Source organism: Dendrobates tinctorius, unplaced genomic scaffold (assembly GCF_039654945.1).
Source record: "Dendrobates tinctorius isolate UK_male_01 unplaced genomic scaffold, ASM3965494v1 ptg000059l, whole genome shotgun sequence".
NCBI classification, from domain to species: Eukaryota; Metazoa; Chordata; class Amphibia; order Anura; family Dendrobatidae; genus Dendrobates; species Dendrobates tinctorius.
The window spans coordinates 1,634,053-1,660,510 of NW_027361727.1; the positions used below are offsets into that span (position 1 = coordinate 1,634,053).

The following is a 26,458-nucleotide window of genomic DNA, read 5'->3' on the forward strand; positions in this document are numbered from 1 at the left end:
AACTACTAGGCCTCAGTTAGCAAAACAGTCTGCGTTGCCCATAGCAACCAACCAGAGCTCAGCTTACATTTCATAAATGGCTCTGTTAAAATGTAAGCTATGCTGTGATTGGTTGCTATGGGCAACAAAGTGTTTTACTTATATGCATGGCCTGTACACAGGATTAATAGGCAACGATTAGAAAGACACGGCTGCTTCCTTCCAGAAACAACGTCACACTTGTCCATGGCTTGTGTGGAACCGCAGCTCAGCTACATGGAAATTGCGATACCACACGCAACCTATAGATAGGTGTGAAGATGTCGGTCTAATACCAGACAACCCCTTTAAGTGGTGAATATAAACACGGCTACATCAGGACGAGAACGTTCAGTTGTATTATTAGACAAAAAGGGTCACCTTAAAAAAACACAATATGTGGACTAATCCCTTTAATTCGGCACTGAATAATCCAAAAACTCCGACAATTCAGAACAACAAGCACTGATTGTGTAATGTCAGGATTATGTTAGTTATTTTAGGTTTTCTACCCTGAAAAGCGTAGACACTTTTCTACAACCATCCAATAGTGAGATACAACAAGAAAACACAGAATGACAGATTTGCAAAAAATACTCTGCAATAAAAAATGGCAGTAATCAGCAAGTGCTGGATAACAAATACAGGGTATTTAGTCGATGTTTTTTTGCGCAAAAAAATGTACACCAAGCTGCTCCACCACGTCAAGGTAACCCCTATTGAAGCAGTCTGTCTCAGACCACAAGCCCATACTAGGGAGCGGCCTGTTTGAATCCTGTTCATATTAGACACTGTTCACATGTTCAAGTTTTTAATACATTAGATAGGGACTGCTTTAATAGGGGTTACCTTGACGTGGTGGAGCAGCTTGGTGTACATTTTTTTGTGCAAAAAAAACGTATCGACTAAATACCCTGTATTTGTTATCCAGCACTTGCTGATTACTGCCATTTTTTATTGCAGAGTATTTTTGCAAATGTGTCATTCTGTGTTTTCTTGTTGTATCTCAGTTAGTGGGTGGTGTGAGCATTGTCTGATCGACGTGTTCACATTTGTGCATGTCACATGTGTGTTTTTAAACCATCCAATAAGCCAGAATATTTGATACTCCGACAGCCATTGCCAAATTAAAGGGATTTCTCCTTACTTCAATACTAATAATTCCGATATACATAACAATAAAGAAATGTGAAATTGCCCAGTTATTAAAAAAATAAAAATGTTAGTCGGCCTTTAGGTTCTGGTGGCAGCCATTACGAGTTTGGATCTACGGCGACCGCTGATGGTAAAAGACACAGCTTTGCATAATTTAAGGTCCCCAAATTTACCTGAGTGACGGGATTTTTCTTCTTTTGGGTACATTTGGCCTCATATTCTGGCCTCAGCTGAAGTTGTTGCTGCTCTTCTTCAAAGTCAACCAAGTCCCATTCATACTCGAGCCGTGCCTGCCTGCGCTTCCAGAATTCCAGGAACAAGGTCACTGCAAGGAGAGCGGGTCAGTCTCCTCTACAGCAGTGGTGAACTCACAGCATAGACCTCTTCGGATGCCCGAGTCGTTATTGCATTTCTTCCCTTTGACGCAAATTTTAATTTGCGACATATTTAAAGTTTAATTTACGTGCTTGCCTGGTTTTTTTTTTTTTTACTTATTGTATTATTTTTTTTTCTTTTAAGTTAATCATTGTAGGAGAGGTTTTGGTTTTCCAGATGTCTTTGGCAGATTTTTTTACGCAAATATCCTCCAGTGTACCCCCTCCTGGAATGATTTTATGGACACAGTGAAATGTGGCAATTTTTTTTTTTTTTTACACACTAGAAAAAGTCAAAATAAGGATATAAATAAAAAAAAAAAAAAAAAGGCATTTTTAATTTTGCACCAAATTCATGAACTACATTTGCCAGTGAAAAATTTAGTGAAAAAAACGCCAAAAAACACAAGATAAGAAAAAAAAACAAAAACACGCAAATAATGACTCGGCCCGTAGAGTCATTTTCTTTTTCCCAGAAATAAAAAGACCTTGACAAAAGAGGACGATATTTTCCCAATCTATAACATACAAGGATTTAATACATTGTATAACAGTAATTTAATCTTCCAATGTCAGATTTTATTTGGGCTATGGAAATAATTGTTTGCACTAATTGTTCAATCAATTTTGTGAGCTTTTATTACATTTTATTAATGGAAAGACAAGGTTCACATTTAACTTGTGCTCTATACTGAGTGCCAATTCAGAAGTCTTCCTTTGAAGCCCCCAAAATTGGGGACCATAAACGGACCATTCACTATAATTGGGCAGACAGTCACTTTGTTCTGTCTGGCCTCCTTTCTGGCAATGTCCATTTTTTTTTTTTTCAATTAGGCAGACACAAAAATGTGGCAGCCTTAAAAAAAAAAAAAAAAAAAAAAAATGAAAAAAAATGAAAAATCGTAATAAATTTCAGTTACTCTCATACATTGACATGTACGTACAGGGTACCAACGGTGGCAAATTTCGCTTGTTTTTCTTTTCGTTTTAATTTTTATTTTCACGTATGGAAATACAGTATATTTTTGATAACTAAAAATGTAGCCAACACCTCTAGAGGAAATGCAATTTTCCATTCTCCTGGGGAATCCAAAAGGAGCCCCAATTACAATAAAAGACCGTTAGGACCGTAACAGATGTCTGTGACAGTCAGTCCGATCCCTCATCACAATGCACGGACTGGCCGCACATCTCCTGACCAGAGCGTAATAGCTTCATATATTTCTATAAAACTATCACGCGTGCATTGCGATCCTACCGATTATATATACACACCTGAAAGAGCCCTTCAGGTTACGTTTCCCCGATATGCTTTTGGCGAGTGTGCCACTGCACCATTTAGCAGTGGTCCCATCAACAGACGCCTGTGATCGGAGGTAAACTTTTTACCTCCGGTCACAGCCGCGGGCTGAAGCTGTCATCGGACAGCGTGGGAGCCGCGGCTCTCTGACCGACAGTAATGTTCTTACCGCCATTCAGAGGCAGTGTTTGCCACATGCACATAACAGATTGGCAAACACTGGATTATCGGGACCCCATTCAAGAGAATAGTGTCCAGGTTTGGGTACTGTTTTGGTACCCGAACCAAACTTTTTTATTTAAACTGTTAAGGTCTGTTTCAAACTTCAGTTTTTTGTGTCAGTCAAAATCCGCCAAAATGGCGGAAAGCAGATCCGTTGCTAAACTGATGTGAACGGATGGCACCGGACCGGTTTTTTGACGGATCCGATGAATGAAGAATTTTAAAGGAACCGTAGCGAGAATTTTTACCGTTTGCCAGAAACTATTTCAGGGTTAAATTTCCGGCTGACTTCCTTCCTCCGGGCATGCGCACTCTAAAATGCGAATCCTGCAGGAAAAAAACGTTGCATGGTCCGTCCGGGCATGTCGGTGGATGCAAAAAATTTGGCGGATCCGCAAAAAAAACAGATCCAACGGATGGCCATCCGTCAAGATCCGCCGGTAATGCATCTCAATGGGGAAAAAAAACGGATCCGCCAAAGAAAAATGTCGGATCCGGTTTTTTTGAAAAACGGCGGATTTTGACTGATGGTCAAAAACGGAAGTGTGAAACAGGCCTAATCTGAACCCACCGGACCCAAACATCCAGGAGTTTGCCCATGACTAGCTATCAGTGCAGTCCTTCACATCAGTTTTGACATGATTTCTAGCCTGGATGCATCTATATTGTAGTTGGGATGAAGTTGAGACACTTACCCCATATTCCCATGAAGATGGCGAAGAAGAGGGTCGCCACGTTGTCAAACAAGTGTGAATACTACAGAGAGGAGCAAAGGATCAGTATGGAAGGTAGGGATCACATGCAGAGTCCAGATCTGGGGAGGAGGAAACTTACCTGAGAGGGTTCACAAGTGGAGTTTAACCTCCAAAATTCACAGCGCTGGTCACACAGGGGGCACATGATGATCTGACCACCAATGTCCTTATCACAGATTTCCTTACTGCAGAAGTAAAAAGACCAAAGGGTCTCTCCAAAATTATCTGGATTAGATGAAGCAGCCGTGAGTCTCGTTGGTTTTACTTTTCCCACCTTATTCTTCTTATATTCTTTTAAGTTACAGCTATTTTGAAGCTTATTTTCTACTTGCTTACATATCTATCCATCTATCTATATATTTCACCATTATGGGAATGGTTTTTGTTTTCCAGACGTTTCGATCTGGTCCATCAATTGCAAATTTTTAAAAAGCTGCAAAATTTTTGCACAGATGTACTCCAGTCTCCCCCCTCCCCACAGTGATTTTTTTGTTCAAGTGTCAAAATTTCGCAAGTAAACTATAATACGACATGCAACTTTGCGCCAACATGACGCAAAAAAGGTTAAAAGAGAAAAAAGTTCTTTGAGTTCGTGCAGACAAAAAAAAAAAAAAAAAAGGGACTTAATATACCAAATGTTATCAATGTTTAATAGGGTGTATGGCTATTGGGAGGCAGAGCGGTACAAAGGACTTAAACTGACTGCAGTTTTCAAGGTCCGCACGTCGGGCTGGTTTATATAATCTTACCTACTGATGCTTTCATCCATTGTTATCCACCCGTATAGGAAGCAAAAAAATCCAACAATAGCAGCAAAAAATAACATTTCCGTATAGAAGCCGAGCCAAGCAAAGTAGATGCCAATCTTCTCCCCGTAGTATTTCCTGGAAAGAGAAGTCAACCACAGAATTGTCAGTGGATGTGGACATGTTAGGCAGCATATGCACACGGTCCATTATGTTAGCAATGGTGAACTGGGATTTTTGTTTTCGCCTTCTAATATCCTCCCCCCCCCCCCCCCCAGGTGGCTGGAATCTGCCTCAAAAAGCGCTAAAAATTAACAAGAAAAAAAATGAACAGAAAGATGTCACTGACAGATTCTTAATTAACTCACTCTGCAGCCAGAGATACGGCGGAACTCTTAAAAGAAACCAAACTGTAAAACTTATTTTAAAAGTCCAAAATACATGCATTTAAAAAAATAAATATTGCCCTGGAGGGTGTCTATATCGCAAGATTTCGTGACTGTGATTTAGAAACCGTTTCTCCTGCATTTACCTAATCAGATCCAACGGCTGCTCCTTGTAAAACTTTCCAAATCTGGCCCACTGCTTATACAATGTGTATCGCTCGCTCTCACAATTCTCATCCAGCGACTTCTTCCAGTACTGGCACTGCGGAGGAGAACACACGATCAAATGTGATAATCCGACTGGAAAAGACATTAATAATAATATGAAGAGACGTTCCGTAATGGCAAGAAATGGAAACGTCCATCACTCTCTGGGAAAGCTGGGTGACAACCAATATGGATGCATTTTTGGTATGGGAGAAGTAATGGCTTCTACAGAATATTTAGCGACTCCAGGACCCACATTTTGATCATTACTTACGTCATGGATAGGGAAGGCGGCCGAGTACGTCCCGTTATTTAACAGCCTCTTAATGCCAAACTTTCTCTTCTCGTCCCCGACCCCATAGGGGCAGCGAGACAAAATGTAATAGACCTGGAATTGGAAAAATCATTTAAGAGCAAAAAACGTCAGTATGATAATAAAGCCCCCGTCACACATAGTGAGTGATCTCGCTAGCGAGATCGCTGCTGAGTCACAAGTTTTGTGACGCGACAACGATCTCACCAGAGAGATCGCTGTGTGTGACACTGACCAGCGACCGGCCCCCCTGCCGGGTATCGCTGATTGCCCTGGAATGGCCAGGACATTTTTTTGATCGCTGGTCTCCTGCTAGCCAGCACGCATCGCTGCGTGTGACAGGCAGGAGACCAGCGATCAGTGCGCTGGTAACTAAGGTAAACGCAGGGTTTCTAAGCATCGGGCGGTGCTTAGAAACCCGATGTGTACCTTAGTTACCAGCTCCCTGCATCAGCGCGCTGGTAACTAATGTACACAGCGATGCCGCGCGCTCGGCGTCGCTGGTGCTGATCGCTGGTGAAGCTGCCTGTTTGACAGCTCACCAGCAATCATGTAGCGACTCACCAGCGATCCTGACAAGTTGATATCATTGTCGGGATCGCTGGTGAGTCGCTATGTGTGACGGGGCCCTAAGAGTAGGGTTTTTGTCCTGGTTGGGCGCAGATGTATGGAGCATATTCATAAGCGGAGCCTAATGTATACACAGCTGGTGCCAACTGTGTTAAACAGCTAGCGTCCGACTGTTCAGCAGCATTGACCAGAATTACTACAGATCAATTCAATTTAACAACTCAGATGCTGTACAAGGTTTGGAAAAGCAGCATCTATCAACCACTGGTTGTACGATCACTGCCATGAATGTTTTTGCAGCATTTCAGAGAAAAACATACTTTAAATAGCCGCCAGTGCCGGTGAGTAGTTGTACAGGTGGGTGGCCTCTCCCCACCTCTTCCTACATGCACGCATATGCAGAAGCTTGACAGTTTCAGCAGGTGGGGAGAAGCTTCCAAGGACCCGCCTGTATGACCAGTCATCAGCGCACATCAGTCCCTTTAAATGTTTTCTAAATGTAGGCCTCCCATTGACGCCAACTTTATGATTCATAGGAAATTGCCCGCATGACTATTGTGGTAAATCGGCTCACTCGGCAGCACATAGAGGTAGACAAATGCTGTTTCTTGAAATCTTCCACTGGTTTATTAACCCCTTCACCCCCAAGGGTGGTTTGCACGTTCATGACCGGGCCAATTTTTACAATTCTGACCACTGTACCTTTATGAGGTCATAACTCTGGAACGTTTCCATTGATCCCGGTGATTCTGACATTGTTTTCTCGTGACATATTGTACTTCATGTTAGTGGTAAAATTTCATTCAAATAACTTGCGTTTATTTGTGAAAAAAATGGAAATTTGGCAAAAATTTTGAAAATTTCGCAATTTTCCAACTTTGAATTTTTATGCCCTTAAATCACAGAGATACGGCACACAAAAAACTTGATAAGTAACATTTCCCACATGTTTACTTTACATCAGCACAATTTTGGAACCAAAATTTTTTTTTGTTAGGAAGTTATAAGGGTTAAAAGTTGACCAGCAATTTCTCATTTTTACAACACCATTTTATTTTTAGGACCACATCACATTTGAAGCCACTTTGAGGGGTCTATATGATAGAAAATACCCAAAAGTGACACCATTCTAAAAACTGAACCCCTTAAGGTGCTCAAAACCACATTCAAGAAGTTTATTAACCCATTAGGTGCGTCACAGGAATTTTTTTGAATATTTAAAAAGAAATGAACATCTAACTTTTTTTCACAAAAAAAATACTTCAGGTTCAATTTTTTTTATTTTACCAAGGGTAACAGGAGAAATTGGACTGCAAAAGTTATTGTGCAATTTGTCCTGAGTACGCTGATACCTGATTTGTGGGGGGGAACGACTGTTTCGGCGCATGGCAGAGCTCAGAATGGAAGGAGCGCCGTTTGACTTTTTCAATGCAAAATTGGCTGGAATTCAGATCGGACGCCATGTCACGTTTGGAGAGTCCCTGATGTACCTAAACAGTGGAAACCCCCTACAAGTGACCCCATTTTGGAAACTAGACCCCCCCAAGGAACTTATCTAGATATTTGGTGAGAACTTTGAACCCACAAGGGCTTTACAGAAGTTTATAACATAAAGCCATACAATTAAAAAATCATATTTTTTCCACAAAAATGATCTTTTCACCCTCAATTCTTATTTTTCCAAGGGTAACAGGACCCTAAAAGTTATTGTGCAATTTGTCCTGAGTACGCTGATACCCCACATGTGGGGGTAAACCACTATTTGGGCGCATGGCAGAGCTCAGAAGGGAAGCAGCGCCATTTGACGCTTTTGGCTGGAATTGAGATCGGACACCATGTCGCGTTTGGAAAACTCCTGATGTACCAAAACAGTGGAAACCCCCCACAAATGACACCATTTTGGAAACTAGACCCCCTAAGGAACTTATCTAGATGTGTGGTGAGCACTTTGACCCCCCCAGTGCTTCACAGAAGTTTATAATGCCCGGGCGTGAAAATAAATAATTTGTATTTTTTCCACAAACATGATCAATTAGTCCCCAATTTTTTCATTTTCCCAAGGGTAACAGGAGAAATTGGACCCCCAAAAGTTGTTGTCCAATTTGGCCTGAGTACGCTGACACCCCATATGTGGGAGAAAACTACTGTATGGACACACGTCGGGGCTCGGAAGGGAAGCAGTGACGTTTTGGAATGCAGACTTTGATGGAATGGTCTGCGGGTGTCATGTGCGTTTGGAGAGCCCCTGATGTACCTAAACTATTAAAACTCCCCACAAGTGACCCCATTTTGGACACTAGACCCCCCACGGAACTTATCTAGATGTGTGGTGAGCACTTTGAACCCCCAAGTGCTTCACAGAAGTTTATAACACTCGGACGTGAAAATAAAAAAATCATTTTTTTCCACAAAAATGATATTTTTGCCCCCAATTTTTTATTTTCCTAAGGGTAACAGGACAAATTGCAAAACAATTTTTGGGGTCCAATTTCTCCTGAGTAGGCTGATACCCTACATGTGGGGGTAAAACACTGTTTGGGCGCATGGCAGAGCTTGGAAGGGAAGGAGCACCATTTGACTTTCAACTCAGAATTGGCTGGAATTGAGATCAGACGCCATGTTGCATTTGGAGAGCCCCTGATGTGCCCAAACAGTGGAAACCCCCAATTATAACTCCAACCCTAACCCCAACACACCCCTAACCCTAATCTGAGCCCTAACCCTAGCCCTAACCCTAGCCCTAACCCTAGCCCTAACCCTAAGGCTGTGTGCACATGCTGCGGATTTTGCTGCGGTTCTGCAGCGGTTTTGGCTGCTGCAGACCCTATGGGAATCAAAAACCGCAGTGCAGATGGTGCGGAATTTTCCACGCGGAATATCTGCGGTTTTCAATCCGCAGAAAGAATTGACATGTCAATTCTTTCTGCGGATTCTCCTGCGGTTTGCCATCTCCTCTATTGAGGAGATGAAAAACCGCAGGACAAAACCGCAGAGCAATCCGCAGGTAAAACCGCAGGTCTTTTGACCTGCGGTTTCACCTGCGGATTTTACAAAATCCGCGCGGATGAATCCGCACCTAATCCGCAGCGTGTGCACACAGCCTTACCCTAATGGGAAAATGGAGATAAATACTTTTTTTTTAATTTTATTATTTGGTGTGACAGCCGCCAAACATAAAAACCGCCATAAATAGTAAGTCAAACCCCCCGTTATCAAAGACGCTTTTTATTGTAAAATAGTTTTTGCATCACCACATTTTGAGAGCTATAATTTTTCCGTATTTTGACCCACTGAGTCATGTGAGGTCTTATTTTTTGCGGGACGAGTTGACGTTTTTATTGGTACCATTTTCGGGCACGTGACATTTTTTGATCGCTTTTTATTCCTATTTTTGGGACGCAGAATGAACAAAAACCAGCGTTTCATGAATTTCTTTTGGGGGGTGCGTTTACACCGTTCCGCGTGCGGTAAAATTGATAAAGCGGTTTTATTCTTCGGGTCAGTACGGTTACAGCGATACCTCATTTAGGTGGTTTTTTTATGTTTTTGTCGGTTTTATGCAATGAAAACTATTTTGTATAAAAAATAATTATTTTTGCATCGCTTTATTCTGTGAGCTATAACTTTATTTTTTCGCTGATGATGCTGTATGGCGGCTCGATTTTTGCGGGACAAGATGACGTTTTCAGCGGTACCATGGATATTTATATGCGTCTTTTTGATCGCGCGTTATTACACTTTTTGTTTGGCGGTATGATAATAAATCATTATTTTTTGCTTCGTTTTTTATTTTTATTTTTTAAGGGGTTCGCTAAAAGGGTTAACTAATGGGACAGTTTTATAGGGCGGGTCATTACGGACGCGGCGATACCTAATATGTGTACTTTTATTGTTTTTTTTTTTTTTATTATTTCCAAAAAGCCGGATTACTTACCGGTAATGCTCTTTTAATGAGTCCACGACAGCACCCACTGGAGGTATCGGATCCGCCCATTTGGAACAGGAAACCCTACAGGAAAGATAAAAGGGGCGGTCCGCCTTTCCTCCTCAGTTTTACGTTTCAGAGTACCAGAAGGACCGCCAAGGATTAGGCAATGTTCTCTTATTTTAACATCTTTCTTATCCATTATTTGGTTAATATACTTTAACTATTGATATCTTTAGTGGGGGAAGTGAGCGGGTGCTGTCGTGGACTCATTAAAAGAGCATTACCGGTAAGTAATCCGGCTTTTTACTCTTCGCCACGACAGCACCCACTGGAGAGATTCCAGAGACCATCACCTGGGTGGGACCACCGTGCCAAGGATAGTCCTGCCAAAGCTTAAGTCAGAGGTTGATGAAAGATCAAGTCTGTAGTGCTTATAGAAGGTAGAAGGGGATGACCAAACTGCCGCCTTACATATAGTTTCAATCGGAACATCTCCCTTTTCCGCCCAAGAGGTTGCCATTGCCCTGGTGGAATGCGCCCTGATGTTCCCTGGAGGATCTTCGTTTTTTGCGGAGTAGGCTAAACGAATGGCCTCTCTGATCAACCGGGAAATGGTGCTCTTCGTGACTCCATACCCCTTCTTACAGCCCTGAAAAGAAACAAATAGGGCCCTGCTCTGCCTCCAACTGTTGGACCTCTCAATACATTTTAGGACAGTTCTTTTGACGTCCAGAGTATGGAACTTCTGCTCTTCCGGAGTAGAGGGATTTTTATAGAAGGTTGGGAGGAGTATCTCCTGAGATCTATGGTATTTTGTTGCCACTTTTGGCAGGTAGGCAGGGTCTGGTTTTAATACTAATCTGTCTTGGTATTCTTGGAAAAAAGGTGGATCTATTGACAAGGCTTGGATATCACCCACTCTTCTAGCTGAGGTTAGTGATACTAAGAGGGCCATTTTAAGTGCTAAGTATTTGAAGGGTATTGTGTCGATCGGCTCAAAGGGGTCTACCGTTAGGGCGTCTAAGACCAGATTTAGATCCCATGTAGGGACGGAGGGTATGTGGATTGGAGCTATTCGTTCACATGCTGTAATAAAACGAGTTATCCACTTGTTGCCTGCTATATTATGGCCATATAGTGCTCCTAATGCCGATATTTGTACTCTCAGTGTATTTACTGCTAAGCCTAAGTCTTTCCCCTTCTGCAGAAATTCCAAGATTGGGATTATCGGAACTTCTGCTGTATGAGGTACTGTATGGAATTGAAGAAATTTTCCATATTCTAGTGTAAATTTGGGTTGTGGACTGTTTTCTACTTTGTAGTAGTGTAGTAATTAAGGACTCCGAGAATCCTCTTGTCCTCAATAACTGCCTCTCAAATTCCACGCCGTCAAGTGCAAGCTGAGCACTTGAGGGTGGAAAAAGGGGCCTTGGGAGAGTAGATTGGCAGTCGGAAGGATCCAAGGATCTGTTATTGACATAATCTGCAGCCACGAAAACCACGGTCTTTTTGGCCAGAACGGTGCTATTAAGATTATTCTTGCTTTGTTGTCTCTGATCTTCCGAATTACTTGAGGTAGGAGGATCAATGGAGGGAACGCATACGCTAGGTTGAAATTCCATGGAACTAGAAAGGCGTCCAGTATGTTTGGGTGATCTGACGGAGATAGGGAGGCAAATGTTTTTATCTGCCTGTTCTCCCTTGTGGCGAAAAGATCCACCTCGGGTTGTCCCCATGCGTCTACTATGTCCCTGAAGACCTTCCGATTGAGGCACCACTCTCCTTGTCGTAGAGTGTGACGGCTTAGGAAGTCTGCCTTTTGATTGCTCTCGCCTCTGATATGAAGGGCCGAGAGGGACAAAAAATAGTTTTCTGCTAAGTTTAAAATTCTTGCCGCTGAAGACATCAGAGTCTCTGATCGAGTTCCTCCTTGTCTGTTTATATATGCCACTGTGGTGGTGTTGTCCGACAGGATCCTTACATGCTTCTGTTGGAGCTGCGGAAGGAAGTTGTATAGAGCATAGAACACTGCAGTCAGTTCTTTTAAATTAGATGAGTAATCACATTCCTCTTTACTCCACCTTCCCTGATAAAACCCATTCTCCATGTGGGCTCCCCAGCCCTGGGGACTGGCATCGGTGGTTACGATACAGGATGGAACTATAACCCATGGAACTCCTGAACATAAATGGTCATCGTCTAACCACCACTCTAGGGAAGTCAAGACTTCTTGTGACAGGGTTATTTTGCTCTGTAAATGACCACTATGTCGCTTATCCTCCTGGAGGATCTGGTGTTGTAGCGTACGGACATGGTACTGGGCCCACCGGACTGCCGGGGTGCAAGAATTTAGTGATCCTAATAGTGACATTGCTCCTCTTAAGGATACACGTGGTTTATCTATAGCTGCTTGTATTTTTTGTTTTGTGAGGATGATTTTTACCTGGGGTAGTAGACATCTCTGGGTCAAGGAATCTAGTTGAAATCCTAGAAATGTCTGGAGAGATTTCGGATCGAGTCTGGACTTTTGGATATTGATGATCCAGCCAAGGCTCTGAAAAGAGGAGATTGCGTCAGTCACGCGTTCAGTACATTGTTTGACTGAATTCCCAATTACTAGGAAGTCGTCTAGATATGGCACAATTAGTGTGTCCTTTTGGCGAAGGTAGGCCATCACTTCTGCCATCACCTTGGTAAATATTCTTGGTGCCGTGGAAAGCCCGAAGGGCATTGCCGCGTATTGGAAATGATGAATCCTTCCCTCGACTTCCACTGCGACTCTTAGGTATTTCTGGAATCTGTTGTGTATAGGGAGATGATAATAAGCATCTTTTAAATCAATCCCTGCCATTACGCAATTTGGGAAAAGAAGCTTTATAGTGGATCTAATTGATTCCATTTTGAACTTATAATTTTTTATAAATGAATTTAGCTTCTTTAAATTAATAATGGTTCTAAATGTACCGTCTGGTTTAGACACCAAAAACAGGGGAGAGTAAAAGCCTCTACCCTGTTGTTCCTCAGGGACGTCAACTAAAACTTTTTTAGCTAGCAGGACTCGAATCTCGTCTTCGAGAGCCTTTTGCTGAAGTGAGGAATTAAGGCGAGTTATAACAAAGAACTCATAGGGGATCCGAAGGAATTCAATCTTTATTCCTTCCTTAATTATGTTTAAAATCCATGGGTTTAACGTAATTTTTTCCCACTTGGTAAAAAAATTTTTTAATCTACCCCCAACTGGTGGGTCTAAACTTTTAATTTCTATCTCTCCTATATGTTGGCCCTCTGAAGATGGTACCCTTCTGCTTTTCGTCTTTCGTGGCCCATCTCGTTCTGTCCGATTGTCTTCTTCTCCCGAATGGCCGTCTCTTAAAGGTTTTCCTATAAAACGGAATGGGAGAATCACTGAAGGCCTTTTTCCTTTCTTTTGCCTTGGCGAGAATTTCGTCTAAGGCTTTTCCGAAGAGGAACTCACCCTCGCATGGGGTTGCACTAATTTTGGATTTTGACTGTGCATCCCCTTTCCAGCTCTTTATCCACAGCGCGCGTCTGGCGTTATTCACCAGGGCTGCCGACCTTGCTGCCAGTCTTAGGGTGTCCGCTGAAGCGTCTGCCATAAAGGCAGCTGCCCCTCTTATCAACAGGATGGCTGCACGCAGTTTCTCCCTTGACACTCTTTGCTCAATCTGCTGGTCTAATTGATCTAGCCATACCAGCATTGACCTAGCAGTACATGTGCTGGCTATTGCGGGTTTGAATACCCCGGTGGTGGATTCCCAGGACCTTTTGAGCGAAGATTCAGCCTTTCGGTCCAATGGGTCTGCTAACAATCCTGCGTCCTCGACCGGGATCGAGGTTTGTTTGGAAGTGGAGGATATGACAGCGTCCACCTTTGGTATTTTAGTCCATTTTAATAGATCTTCATCAGTGAACGGGTACTTCCGTTTTGAAGCGGATGGGAGAAAACCCCTCTGGTCGTGTTTTTCCCACTCCCTTTTGAGGAGATCTTTAATTGCCGGTATCACTGGAAATGATGATCTCTTTTTCTCTGCCAATCCCGCAAACAATGTCCTGCGCGGTCTGGGCTCCCCTTTCTTCTTCACACCCCATAGTATTTCTAACCGCTTTCACCAGGTTATCTACGCTGTCCAGTGGAAAACAAGCGCGTCCTTCCACCTCCGAGGATGATGATGAGGACGTGGATGCGGAGCCTGAGTTTAACTCCTGTTCTTCCTCTGACTCTGAACTAACAATGACCTGTTTTCTATGACTGGACTCTGCGGGAGTGCTGGCGCGGTTGATGGCTTGTATTTCCTCCCTAATTATGGCTCGGATATCCTTAGGAGATATCGTCGACCCCTGCCTGGTCTCTTTAATGCATTGTTTGCAGAGTTTTTTGGGGTAGGAGTCAGGGAGAGGCTCTGAACATAATGCGCATTCTTTATGTTTTGTTTTTCCTTTTTTCTTTGACTGAAGTGGGAGGTCAAAGGTAAAGAGAGGGGGGAGGGGGGGGGGGGGGGAGGAGAGGAGGTTAGCTTAATAGGTAGAGCATATACTTTGCACACTCACCCAGTGAAGCTTAATACCGGTTCGGATGGCTGAGACGGTTTGGAACGGGTTTCTGCTGCCTCGCTCCTGCGGGCAGTCTCTGTCCTGGCGCTGCGGTCCCTGGTGGAGTTGCCCCCAGCTGAATCTCCTGCTGGGGTCTGCGACTCTGCGGGGGACGACATGGTTCCAACGTTGCAGCGCTGCAGTGCTGTTTTATGTATACACTTATCGTACCCCCGGAAGTCGCCCTGACACAGGGCGCATGCGCCGCGTCATCGCCATCTTACCCCAGAAGTTCAACCATTACTTCCGGGGTATAGGAGCGTCGGGCGCCGGCCCGCTCCCGCGCCACCGCTACTGACACGCGCGGCTCGCGCGCTCATGGCCTCACCATCCACGCTATACCCCCACCGATGGGGGGGGATCCCCCGGATGCCAGACCGGCCCGCTCCCTGGTAAGACCGGGCGGCCCTCCCCGGACCCGGCCATTACCACTATGCCACCAGACGAGGGGGGAGCCGTCAAACGGAGTCTCCCCCGACGCTGCTTCCGGACCGCAGCCCCTGCCGTTCCCGAAGAGACCGCACAGGCGGATGCATGGCCCAGGTAAGATCCTGCAGGATCCTGCTCCATTTGGAACAGGAAACCAAAAACTGAGGAGGAAAGGCGGACCGCCCCTTTTATCTTTCCTGTAGGGTTTCCTGTTCCAAATGGGCGTATCCGATACCTCCAGTGGGTGCTGTCGTGGCGAAGAGTAAAAAAATGGATTTATTGAGGGAATATTTTTTTTTTTTTTTTCTAATTTATTTGGCGATTTTTTTAAATTTATTTTTAAATTTTTTTTTAATTTTTTTTTACTTTATTACATAGTCCCAGGTGGGACATCACTGTCCTGTGACAGATCGCTGATCTGTCACATCACAGATCACTGTGACAGATCAGCGATCTGACACAGGCATTGAAGAAGACTTCCTCTTGCCTGCGCTTTGCAGGCACTGAGGAAGCCAGCTTCCTCAGGTCCCCGAAGGCCCCCGTCGCCATCTTGGATTCGGGGGCCTGGAGGATAGGAGCCCCCCGCAGCAGCGCTGCACATTGCGCTGCCGTGGGAAGCTCAGGGAAGAACGGAGGGAGCCCCCTCCCTGCCGATGCTTCCCTTTAACTCCCGGTACACCGCGATCATGTTTGATCGCGGTGTGCAAGGGGTTAACGTGTCGGGGGCGGCCCGTGACCGCCCCTGACACATAGTGCCGGGTGTCAGCTGTGATAATCAGCTGACACCCGGCCGCGATCAGCGGCACTCACCACGTGGGCGCCGCTGATCGCAGTAGACGTACTGTCCCGTCCACGGTCATACGGGCCCGGGTACCGTGGACGGGATAGTACGTCAGATGTCAGGAAGGGGTTAAAAAGGTACTGCATAAACCAGTGCAGCGTTAGCAAAACAAACAAAAAACACAGCCTTTCTGGCCTAAAGAGAAAACGAATCATCATATATAAGGTTCAGCTTTCCTTATCATGAAAACACAGCTCTGGAGTTGCCAACTCCAGACACACCCAACACTGAATGAGCCAGAAAGCTGTGTATTTATCGTCTGGACTCCACCCTGGGGTGGAGATATGGTGAACAGCCTCACACCCACTCTGCAGATGTTCACTAAACCTAATCCTGAACATGGCTGATTAACTCCACTCAGCACTTAGTGTGCTGGAGCATTTTCTTGGGTTCATATCAAAGAAGACAACAACCTCAGTGATACACATTTCCCCTCCAATACCTTGCAAGCGACTGTCACACAGTATAATGCAATGCTGAAGTATTACAGTACATTGTATAAGTGAACAAAATGCTCAAAGGATCAAGTCCCCTAGGAAAAGTGTAAGACAAAGAAAAAAAAATTCAAAATGTAATAAAACTTTAGAGATACTGTAAAAAAAGAAAAAGAAATCTTCTATTCTGCATCATCAAATAACAATAATAAAAAAAATAAAAATATTTGGTATAGCCATGCTCGTAAAAATTTTATCAACCAAAGTATGAAAATTAACTCACCCACAATTTAAAGAGGAAAAAAGTTAGGAAGAAATCAAAAGCATCAGAATTGCTGCCCCCCCCCCCCATCACTGCACTTCCCCAAAAAAGTGTAAAAAACAAAAAAACAAAAAAAAAAAAAAAACACACACACACACACACAACAAATTATACATACCGTACATACTCGAGTATAAGCCGACCCAAGTATAAGCAGAGGCCCCTAATTTTGCCACTGAAAACTGGGTAAGCTTATTGACTCGAGTATAAGCTTGGTATGCATTGTCTCCTCATCCCTGTCCTGCTCTGTGTGGCTCTCCCCCCCCAGTATGCATGGCTCGGCTCCCCCATTCCATCCTTCTATGTATGGCTCAGTTCCCTGTCCTCCTCAGTGCTCCCCAGTCGTCCTCCATGCTTCCCCCATCCTCCTCCGTGCTTCCCTCTTCCTTCTCCGTGCTTCCCAGTCCTCTATGCTCCCTCGTCCTCCTCCCTGCTTTCCCCATCCTCCCCAGTCCTCCTCCTTCATACGTACCCTCCTGTGCAGTCGCTGAACGTCCCTGCATCCTCCGTTGTCCCAGTGCTGACAGCTTCTTCCTGTCTTCAGCGGTCACATGGTACTGTTCATTAAGTTCATGAATATGCTTCCACGCCCATAGGCGTCCATATTCATGACCTTAATGAGCGGTACCATGTGACTGCTGAAGACGGGAATAAGCTGTCAGCACTGGGACAACGGAGGATGCAGGGACGTTCAGCGACTGCACAGGAGGGTGAGTATGATATCCCAGCCACCGACTCCTGCCGCTGCTCCCCCTCCCCCGCTGGTTTCTGCACCATGACTCACACCCGAGGGGGGCATTTTCAGCACAAAAAAAATGTGCTAAAAATCTCGCTTATACATGAGTATATATGCCCTTTTATTTTTTTAAAAAATTATGTATTTTGTTTATCTCTTATTTTTTACAGCAATTTTGGAATTTTGATTTATTCCTTTTTCCCCCCCCTTTAAAAAGACTGTTGGGTGAATAAATTTCATTGTACATCAAAAGGTATTTTCTGAGTGGAGGACTCCTTTATGGGGTAAAAATTCTCCCACATATGAACTGCTCAGGGCACTTACTATTCTGTTCCTGGTGGCCGGGGAGAAGAACGAGCTCTTGTCATTGATGAGGAACAGCTCCTGCTTCTGCTTGCTGAACGGGGCGGTGAAATAGTCCTGCTCAGGGTTCATAACTTCGTCCGGCAGTTTGAAGAGTCGCAGGAAGCAGTTTAGAGGGTTTTCCTTGGTCTGGATCATATCATTCACCTTTATGGGCACCTTGATATGCAGCACCTCCGCGTAGGTGGCAAGGACCTCCCAGGGGGCGTGGATTTTGACAAAGTAAATTTTGCCATTTTCAGATTCCTGCAGGGAGAAATACAAATATAAACACTTAAATGATGAAATTAATTCACTGATACAGATTACTGGAGGCAGAGCAGGATACAGATCACTGGAAGCAGAGCAGGCCAGGGTATGGCGCTAAATTTAACCACTTGGGAAATCTAAAATTGGGGTGACATGAAATCTGACATGGGAGAATAGAGGCATCTCCAATCTAAAGCTAGTCCCTTATAGGTGCAGACAGAGCTCCAGTCTGGGGACTAGTTCTTATGTCTGCAAAACCAAGAAGAGAGACGTCTGAACTTCAGGACAGCCACCCAAGTTTTTAAAAACAATCAGGTTCCCCCCCCCCTAATACATATCTGCAAGGATGTTTTAGAACACACACAGTTGTGCAGGTGCAAAAGCAAGGAGACAAAGTTCAGAGGGAAGAGTCTTGAGGAGATCATTTGCATATTCCCAGTGCCTTCTGGGATAAGTGAAGAGTCTCCGCGAGCTCAACGATCACTGGGTTTTGGCCGTTGCAGCTGAAAAGAGGAAATCGGAAAACCAGGGAAAGAGTCTTGAGGAGATCATTTGCATATTCCCAGTGCCTTCTGGGATAAGTGAAGAGTCTCCGCGAGCTCAACGATCACTGGGTTTTGGCCGTTGCAGCTGAAAAGAGGAAATCGGAAAACCAGGGGAAGAGTCTTGAGGAGATCATTTGCATATTCCCAGTGCCTTCTGGGATAAGTGAAGAGTCTCCGCGAGCTCAACGATCACTGGGTTTTGGCCGTTGCAGCTGAAAAGAGGAAATCGGAAAACCAGGGGAAGAGTCTTGAGGAGATCATTTGCATATTCCCAGTGCCTTCTGGGATATGTGAAGAGTCTCCGCGAGCTCAACGATCACTGGGTTTTGGCCGTTGCAGCTGAAAAGAGGAAATCGGAAAACCAGGGGAAGAGTCTTGAGGAGATCATTTGCATATTCCCAGTGCCTTCTGGGATAAGTGAAGAGTCTCCGCGAGCTCAACGATCACTGGGTTTTGGCCGTTGCAGCGAAATTTGGCTCATCTTTCATCGTTTTTAAGAAATCTCAAGATGGAAGAGGCCAGGAGCCATTTGGTGAGCTGCATTTCTTGCTACATGTTCACAGATTTACCAGTGGAAAAGCCAAACTTCACATGCCACAAATGCAAGCTTGTGTCCCTGTTGGAGGAAAAGTTGCAAAATCTCGAAGAGAGGTTAGCTACGTTGAAGATCATTAAGGAAGGTGAAGAGTTCTTGGACAGAGCAGAATTATCTCTTCATGTTACAGAAAGAGAAGAAATTCGAAGTGCACCTGAAGAAACAGAGGAATGGAGACATGTGACCCAGAGAAGCAGGAGGATCAGGAGGCAGTCAGCACCCATACTGCTCAGGAACCAGTACCAGGCTCTCACGCAGGAAAACGATGAAGAAATACATCAGGATAAGACTTTGCCAACAAACAGCAACCTTGTACGCCCTCAGAGTCCTCCTGGATGGAGAAAGAAAAATGTTGTGAAGAAGAAACGGAGAGTGGTGGTCATGGGGGATTCCCTGTTGAGAGGAACAGAGGCCGCTATCTGCAGACCGGATATAACTTCAAGAGAAATGTGCTGTCTTCCAGGTGCAAAAATTAAAGATGTGTCTGACAGGATATCAGGACTCTTCAGACCTACAGATGACTACCCATTCCTGCTACTACATGTGGGGACAAATGACACCGCAAGAAACGACCTGGAAACCATCTGCAGAGACTTTGAAGACTTAGGCAAGAAAGTGAAAGAACTGGGAGCGCAGGTGGTCTTCTCTTCCATCCTCCCAGTGGATGGCCATGGAACAAGGAGGTGGAATAAGATTCTGCAGGTGAACAACTGGCTACGTCGATGGTGCCGTCAGCAACGATTTGGATTTCTGGATCACGGAGTGAACTACTTATACGATGGACTACTTGCTAGAGATGGGGTGCACCTTACGAAGACTGGAAAGCATGTATTTGGAAGTCGCCTTGCTACACTTGTAAGGAGAGCTTTAAACTAGAACAACATGGGAAGGGAAGCAAAAGACCAGAAAAAGCCATACACCTGACAAATGCTATTGAGAACTCTGCTATTAGAAGTGGAAAGGAAGAACAAAGACGAAAGAATCTAATTAATAAAAATAATGGAGAAAGAGAAACCAATCACAAACTAAAATGTTTCTATACTAATGCACAAAGCATGGGCAACAAACAAGGAGAATTGGAACTACTAACACAGGAACAGAAATATGATGTAATTGGAATCACTGAAACTTGGTGGGACGATACACATGATTGGAATACAAGACTAGAAGGATACAACTTATTTGCAAGAAATAGACTTGATAAACGAGGAGGGGGTGTCGCATTGTATGTTCGAAACGCGTATATCTGCACAGAGATTGAAGCTTCAGAGACTGGGAGTTCTGTGGAAACTGTTTGGGTAAGAATACAAGGACAGAACAATGGAAAGGACACCATTCTAGGCATTTACTACAGGCCGCCTGTGCAAGCCGAAGATATAGATGAACTCTTTATGCATCAGATGGCCAAGTTCTCCAAAAAATATGACAGTTGTCATGGGAGATTTCAACTATCCAGACATTTGTTGGGAATCTCTCTCAGGCAAAACTAACAGGTCAAGGAAATTCTTATCCTCTCTTGCTGACAACTTTATCTTCCAAAAGGTAAGGGAGAAAACAAGGGGAACTGCTACCTTGGATCTAATCCTTATAAACAGGGAGGAAATGGTTGAGGAGGTAAAAGTGGCTGGGACCCTAGGAGGTAGCGACCATGCTATTTTAGAATTTTGGATTACTAGAGGTGGAAGACCTGTGAAGACTCAGACGTCAAGGTTAGATTTCAGAAAGGCAGATTTTAAGGGATTCAGAAAGAGAATTGGAGGGATCCAATGGCTGGATATCCTTAAAGACAAAAATGTCCAGGAAGGATGGGAAATCTTGAAAAATGAAATTCTCAAAGCACAGTTGTTAACAATTCCGAAAAGAGGGAAGAATAGGAAGCATTTAAGGAAACCAGGATGGATGAACACAGAACTTAAGCACATGCTAAAAAGGAAGAAAAAAAATGTTTATAAAATGGAAAGAGGGAGGCATATCTAAAGAAGAATATAATGCTGTCTGCAGAACCTGCAGGGCACAAATCAGATTATCTAAAGCTGACAATGAACTGAGGCTTGCAAGAGATGTCAAAAGCAATAATAAAGGATTTTGGGGATATGTCAAAAGTAAAAGAAAAGTCAAAGATACTATAGGATTTTTACAGGATGAAAATGATGAAATGGTAAGACAGGATGTTGAGAAGGCTGAACTTTTAAATTCCTATTTTGCATCTGTTTTCTCTCAGAAAGGAAATGCAACATCAACTGTTATTCACTGTCCTATTAAGGGAATAGAAGAATCCAGGATATCTATAAACAGAAAGATAGTGAGGAAACACTTAGCTAACCTAAATGAATTCAAGTCTCCAGGTCCAGATGAATTACACCCCAGAGTACTGAAGGAGATAGCAGAAGAAATTTTTGAACCCCTCTCCATAATCTTTGAAAATTCTTGGAGAACAGGAGAAGTGCCAGAAGACTGGAGAAGAGCAAATGTTGTTCCTATCTTCAAAAAGGGGAAGAAGGTGGACCCAGGCAACTATAGGCCGGTGAGTCTGACTTCTATACCAGGAAAGATCTTTGAACAAATTATTAAACATGTATGTCAATACCTGGATAAGAATGAAGTGATTAAACAGAGTCAGCATGGGTTTGTAACTAATAAGTCATGTCAGACTAACTTAATTTCCTTCTATGACGGTATCACTGATTGGGTGGATCAAGGAAATGCTGTAGATATAGTATATCTTGACTTCAGCAAAGCATTTGACAAAGTCTCTCATACAATCCTTATTGAAAAAATGACTAAGTATGGAATGGACAAGGCAACTGTTAAGTGGATTCATAACTGGCTTAGTGATCGGACCCAAAGAGTGGTCGTAAATGGCTGTACATCCAGTTGGAAGAATGTCTCAAGTGGGGTACCACAGGGCTCTGTCCTGGGCCCTGTATTGTTCAACATCTTTATCAACGATTTAGATGAAGGAATTGAGGGTAAACTGATTAAATTTGCTGATGACACAAAGCTAGGAGGGATAGCTAATACTAGAGAAGAGAGAGAGAGGATTCAAAAAGATTTAAATAAACTGGAGAAGTGGGCAGCAACTAACAGAATGGTTTTTAACAGGGAGAAATGCAAAGTACTACATCTGGGCAATAAAAATGAAAAAAGCATATATAGAATGGGAGGAATAGGGCTAAGTGACAGCACATGTGAAAAAGACTTGGGTATACTAATAGATCACAGACTGAATATGAGTCAACAGTGTGATGCAGCAGCAAAAAAGGCAAATGCAATTCTAGGATGTATTAACAGAAGCATACAGTCTAGATCACGTGAAGTCATTATTTCCCTCTACTCCTCTTTGGTCAGACCTCATCTGGAATATTGTGTCCAGTTTTGGGCACCACATTTTAAAAAAGACATCAACAAACTGGAGCAAGTTCAGAAAAGAGCGACCAGAATGGTGACCGGTCTGCAAACCCTGTCTTATGAGGAAAGGTTGCAGGATTTGGGAATGTTTAGTTTGCAAAAGAGAAGACTGAGAGGAGACTTAATAGCTGTCTACAAATATCTAAAGGGCTGTCACATTGTAGAAGGATCAACTTTATTCTCATTTGCACAAGGAAAGACTAGAAGCAATGGGATGAAACTGAATGGGAAGAGACACAGATTAGATATTAGAAAAAACTTTTTGACAGTTAGAGTGATCAATGAGTGGAACAGGCTGCCACGAGAAGTGGTGAGTTCTCCTTCAATGGAAGTCTTCAAACAGAGGCTGGACAGACATCTGACTGGGATGATTTAGCGAATCCTGCTTTGAGCAGGGGGTTGGACCAGATGGCCCAGGAGGTCCCTTCCAACTCTACGATTCTATGATTCTATGACTTCCAAGCCCTCCAAGAGAAGGCAGAGATGGTTTACTACCACCTCTGCTTTCCTGAACATTGTATACGAAGTAAAATCTGCGTCTCCAGTCCAGAAAACAGTAATGGCGCTTCCTCCTCCTCTCTCCATCGCAGCGCCATGCAAGTGACAAAGGGTACTGAAACTGCAACAAGCAAGTTGCAAACAATCCGACACCACTTACTCGCTTGTCTTGGCACCCTTGAGGGGGGGGGTGTGTCACAATGGAACCCCATTGTATGGGACTGTGATCCAGCAACGTCAGCATGCAAACTTTAATAGCACGACAGGTGTCACGGCCAAAAGCGCGGTGTAGTCCAAGTCACCCTATATGACCTTTAAGAGATGTGAACAGGACTGTGCTACGGCTGGCTCTCACCTTCTTGTCCTCGGTTTCTACCTCCAGACCCGCTTTCTGTAAGTTCAATTCAAATTCTCGTCTTCTGTCCTGGGAAAAAAATAAAAAATATCAAATCTTTAAGATTTTATGCAATTATACTAATTAGTACCCCGACCTCCCCGGTAGCTCTTGATCATGTGACAGACGCGACGAAAGGCACTGATCAAAAGTGAGGAAAAAGTTGTGGACGACGTCTCACCAAGAAATTCTAATATGTGGCAACTTCTTTATTCACAGGAAACATTGTAGGGGATATTTCTCCCGAGGAGACTTGGCCTAATAGGTACGTTCAAACGGGTTTTATAGACACAGCAAATTCTTAGAACATCCCGTGTATTACAGCATTAGCTAGGGGTGAGATTTTATTATTAATGCAGGAAATAGCAACAGAAAATGCGCTGCAGATAAGTCTTGGGTGGATGTAGCATTAAAGAGAGACTTCTTTAATGAGTGCAGTCTGTTTTGACAAGTCATAGGACTGTGATGCGTTTTGGGTGGAGTTCCCTTGTTACAACGATCCCCACTAGGTGGCGGCAGAGCAGCAAACACCAATGCGGAGCAGCATCGCCTCCATATACAGTATACCGCCACATTTGTGCTAGGAAAATCTGACATCAGCTTTGTGTCTGCATTATGGTTTCTGTTTATAAGGAAATCCATGACAGTGTGCGAGATCCACTATAAGACTTATAATGGGGTCTGTCGAAGCGTCGGTGTTTTGATGGGATAAATAATGCTGTGTATACCCCCCTGTCAAATATGGCATCATTTCACTTATGATTTGCAACATCTACATGACAATAGATAAAAATGTTATAATACGATGGAAAAGTCACATCATATTTGTGTTCATTGCTAAGGAATGTAGCCATGAGATCCTAGGGTCACCGTTTGGGTCCTTGGTCACTGGGTGCAACAGCAATAAGAGAAGTCATGAGACAGTGGATGAATGGCCAACGCTGGCGGATGCCACACAGGTGGGGGACACGCCGACTCCGGTGACCCCGCACGGCAGCGATATAAACCACAGGAAGTTCCCGACCCAGACAAACAAACATAATAAGCAGATATCTCAGGGTCGGGAACTTCCTGTGGTTTATGTCACTGCCGTGCGGGGTGTATATAGAGATCAGCGCTGCATGAAACAGACGCCGGTCACATAAAAACACAGCCGGGTGACAGCACAGTTGGGTTATGTGCACAAGGTTTTTTTAAAAAAAAATTTAATTTTTTTTTTTTTAAACCAGACTTGCACTATACAAATTGAAAAAAAAAAAATTATATTATATTATATTATATTATATTATATTATATTATATATATATATATTGAAAACGCTTGAAAAACTCCTATTTATTGCTATCCTAAAAGCACTTGTCTGCTCTTTTGTGCAGTCCTTTGGTGGCAGAAAAAAAACAAAAAAAAAACACAAACATTTTCCACCTTCGAAGAGGCTCCTTGTGGAATCCGCTCTAAACTTGGCACTGTCCAATCAGAAGGCAAAAAAACCTTAACATTGCTTCCAAAAAAAATCTGTGTGTGCACAAAGCCTTATATGTGGAAATGAATGGTGACCGGATGCTGGACCTCAAATGGCCGGAATCCATCCACAGGTCTGCTGCTCCCTGGCACTGCTGGGTCTGTAATGGCTGGATCCATCCACAGGTCTGCTGCTCCCTGGCACTGCTGGGTCTGTAATGGCCAGATCCATCCACAGGTCTGCTGCTCCCTGGCACTGCTGGGTCTGTAATGGCCAGATCCATCCACAGGTCTGCTGCTCCCTGGCACTGCTGGGTCTGTAATGGCCAGATCCATCCACAGGTCTGCTGCTCCCTGGCACTGCTGGGTCTGTAATGGCCGGAATCCATCCACAGGTCTGCTGCTCCCTGGCACTGCTGGGTCTGTAATGGCCAGATCCATCCCCAGGTCTGCTGCTCCCTGGCACTGCTGGGTCTGTAATGGCCGGATCCATCCACAGGTCTGCTGCTCCCTGGCACTGCTGGGTCTGTAATGGCCAGATCCATCCACAGGTCTGCTGCTCCCTGGCACTGCTGGGTCTGTAATGGCCGGAATCCATCCACAGGTCTGCTGTTCCCTGGCTCTGCTGGGTCTGTAATGGCTGGATCCATCCACAGGTCTGCTGTTCCCTGGCTCTGCTGGGTCTGTAATGGCTGGATCCATCCACAGGTCTGCTGCTCCCTGGCACTGCTGGGTCTGTAATGGCCAGAATCCATCCACAGGTCTGCTGTTCCCTGGCTCTGCTGGGTCTGTAATGGCCGGATCCATCCACAGGTCCGCTGCTCCCTGGCTCTGCTGGGTCTGTAATGGCCGGGATCCATCCACCGGTCTGCTGCTCCCTGGCACTGCTGGGTCTGTAATGGCCGAGATCCATCCACAGGTCCGAGGCTCCCAGGCTCTGCTGTGACTGCTATGTCGCCTCTTAGACCTTGTTGTGCAGATTTCTGACTTTCACATTGAAGCATTACAAGGATTATACACTTTGGCAAATCAACTTCATTTTTATTGTATGACGGCTTCTAAAACATCACCTGAAGCAGCTTAGCAGTCAGTGATTACAAATCACTACTCGTTTTGTGTATACAGCTCCCATGCAGATCTGTGTGTTTCAATCACAAACACCCAATTTAGTTGGATGCTACTGTTAAGGGTAACACTGGGACATGATCACTGTATATTTCTGCTACAACTCAGTGTAATACAGGACAATGGGGTCACATTAAAGTCCTTAGGGACTAGAGAGCTGCAAAAAATTAGGATGGGGACAACTTGCACTTTGCTTATTGCAGAAGTGGCACCCTAGGGGGTCTCAACGTGACCCCATTCTTCAAGATTAGAACTGACATATAGCGATCTTTGGCCACGTGACCCGTGTCATGCTCAGGGTCCACGTGTAGCCCCAGCCTTAAGGCGGCCATGCACATTTAATAGCCGATAGACTCTTCATCCATCTTCCCCATACACATTCATGCTCGAGTGTGCACGGAGTGGAGGATGGATACGTCAAACGCCTCTGGTGCTGGCCTAATCTCCCATATAACAAACGATCAGGCATGTTG

The 26,458-nt window shown here is 44.2% G+C and overlaps 1 protein-coding gene across 9 annotated transcripts in view; it reads right to left on the bottom strand.

Annotated features, from left to right (window-relative positions):
* Nucleotides 1-26,458, bottom strand: part of ANO5 (anoctamin 5) — a 95,051-nt gene that overhangs the window by 22,781 nt on the left and 45,812 nt on the right. For all 9 annotated transcript variants that reach the window (XM_073578291.1, XM_073578289.1, XM_073578290.1 and 6 more), the window contains 8 exons: nt 23,361-23,429; nt 17,672-17,956; nt 5,438-5,551; nt 5,103-5,218; nt 4,574-4,708; nt 3,904-4,009; nt 3,765-3,825; nt 1,347-1,498 (listed from right to left, as the gene is read on the bottom strand). In XM_073578291.1, the coding sequence (XP_073434392.1) occupies nt 1,347-1,498; nt 3,765-3,825; nt 3,904-4,009; nt 4,574-4,708; nt 5,103-5,218; nt 5,438-5,551; nt 17,672-17,956; nt 23,361-23,429 (1,038 nt within the window). The remainder of the gene's footprint in view (nt 1-1,346; nt 1,499-3,764; nt 3,826-3,903; nt 4,010-4,573; nt 4,709-5,102; nt 5,219-5,437; nt 5,552-17,671; nt 17,957-23,360; nt 23,430-26,458) is intronic.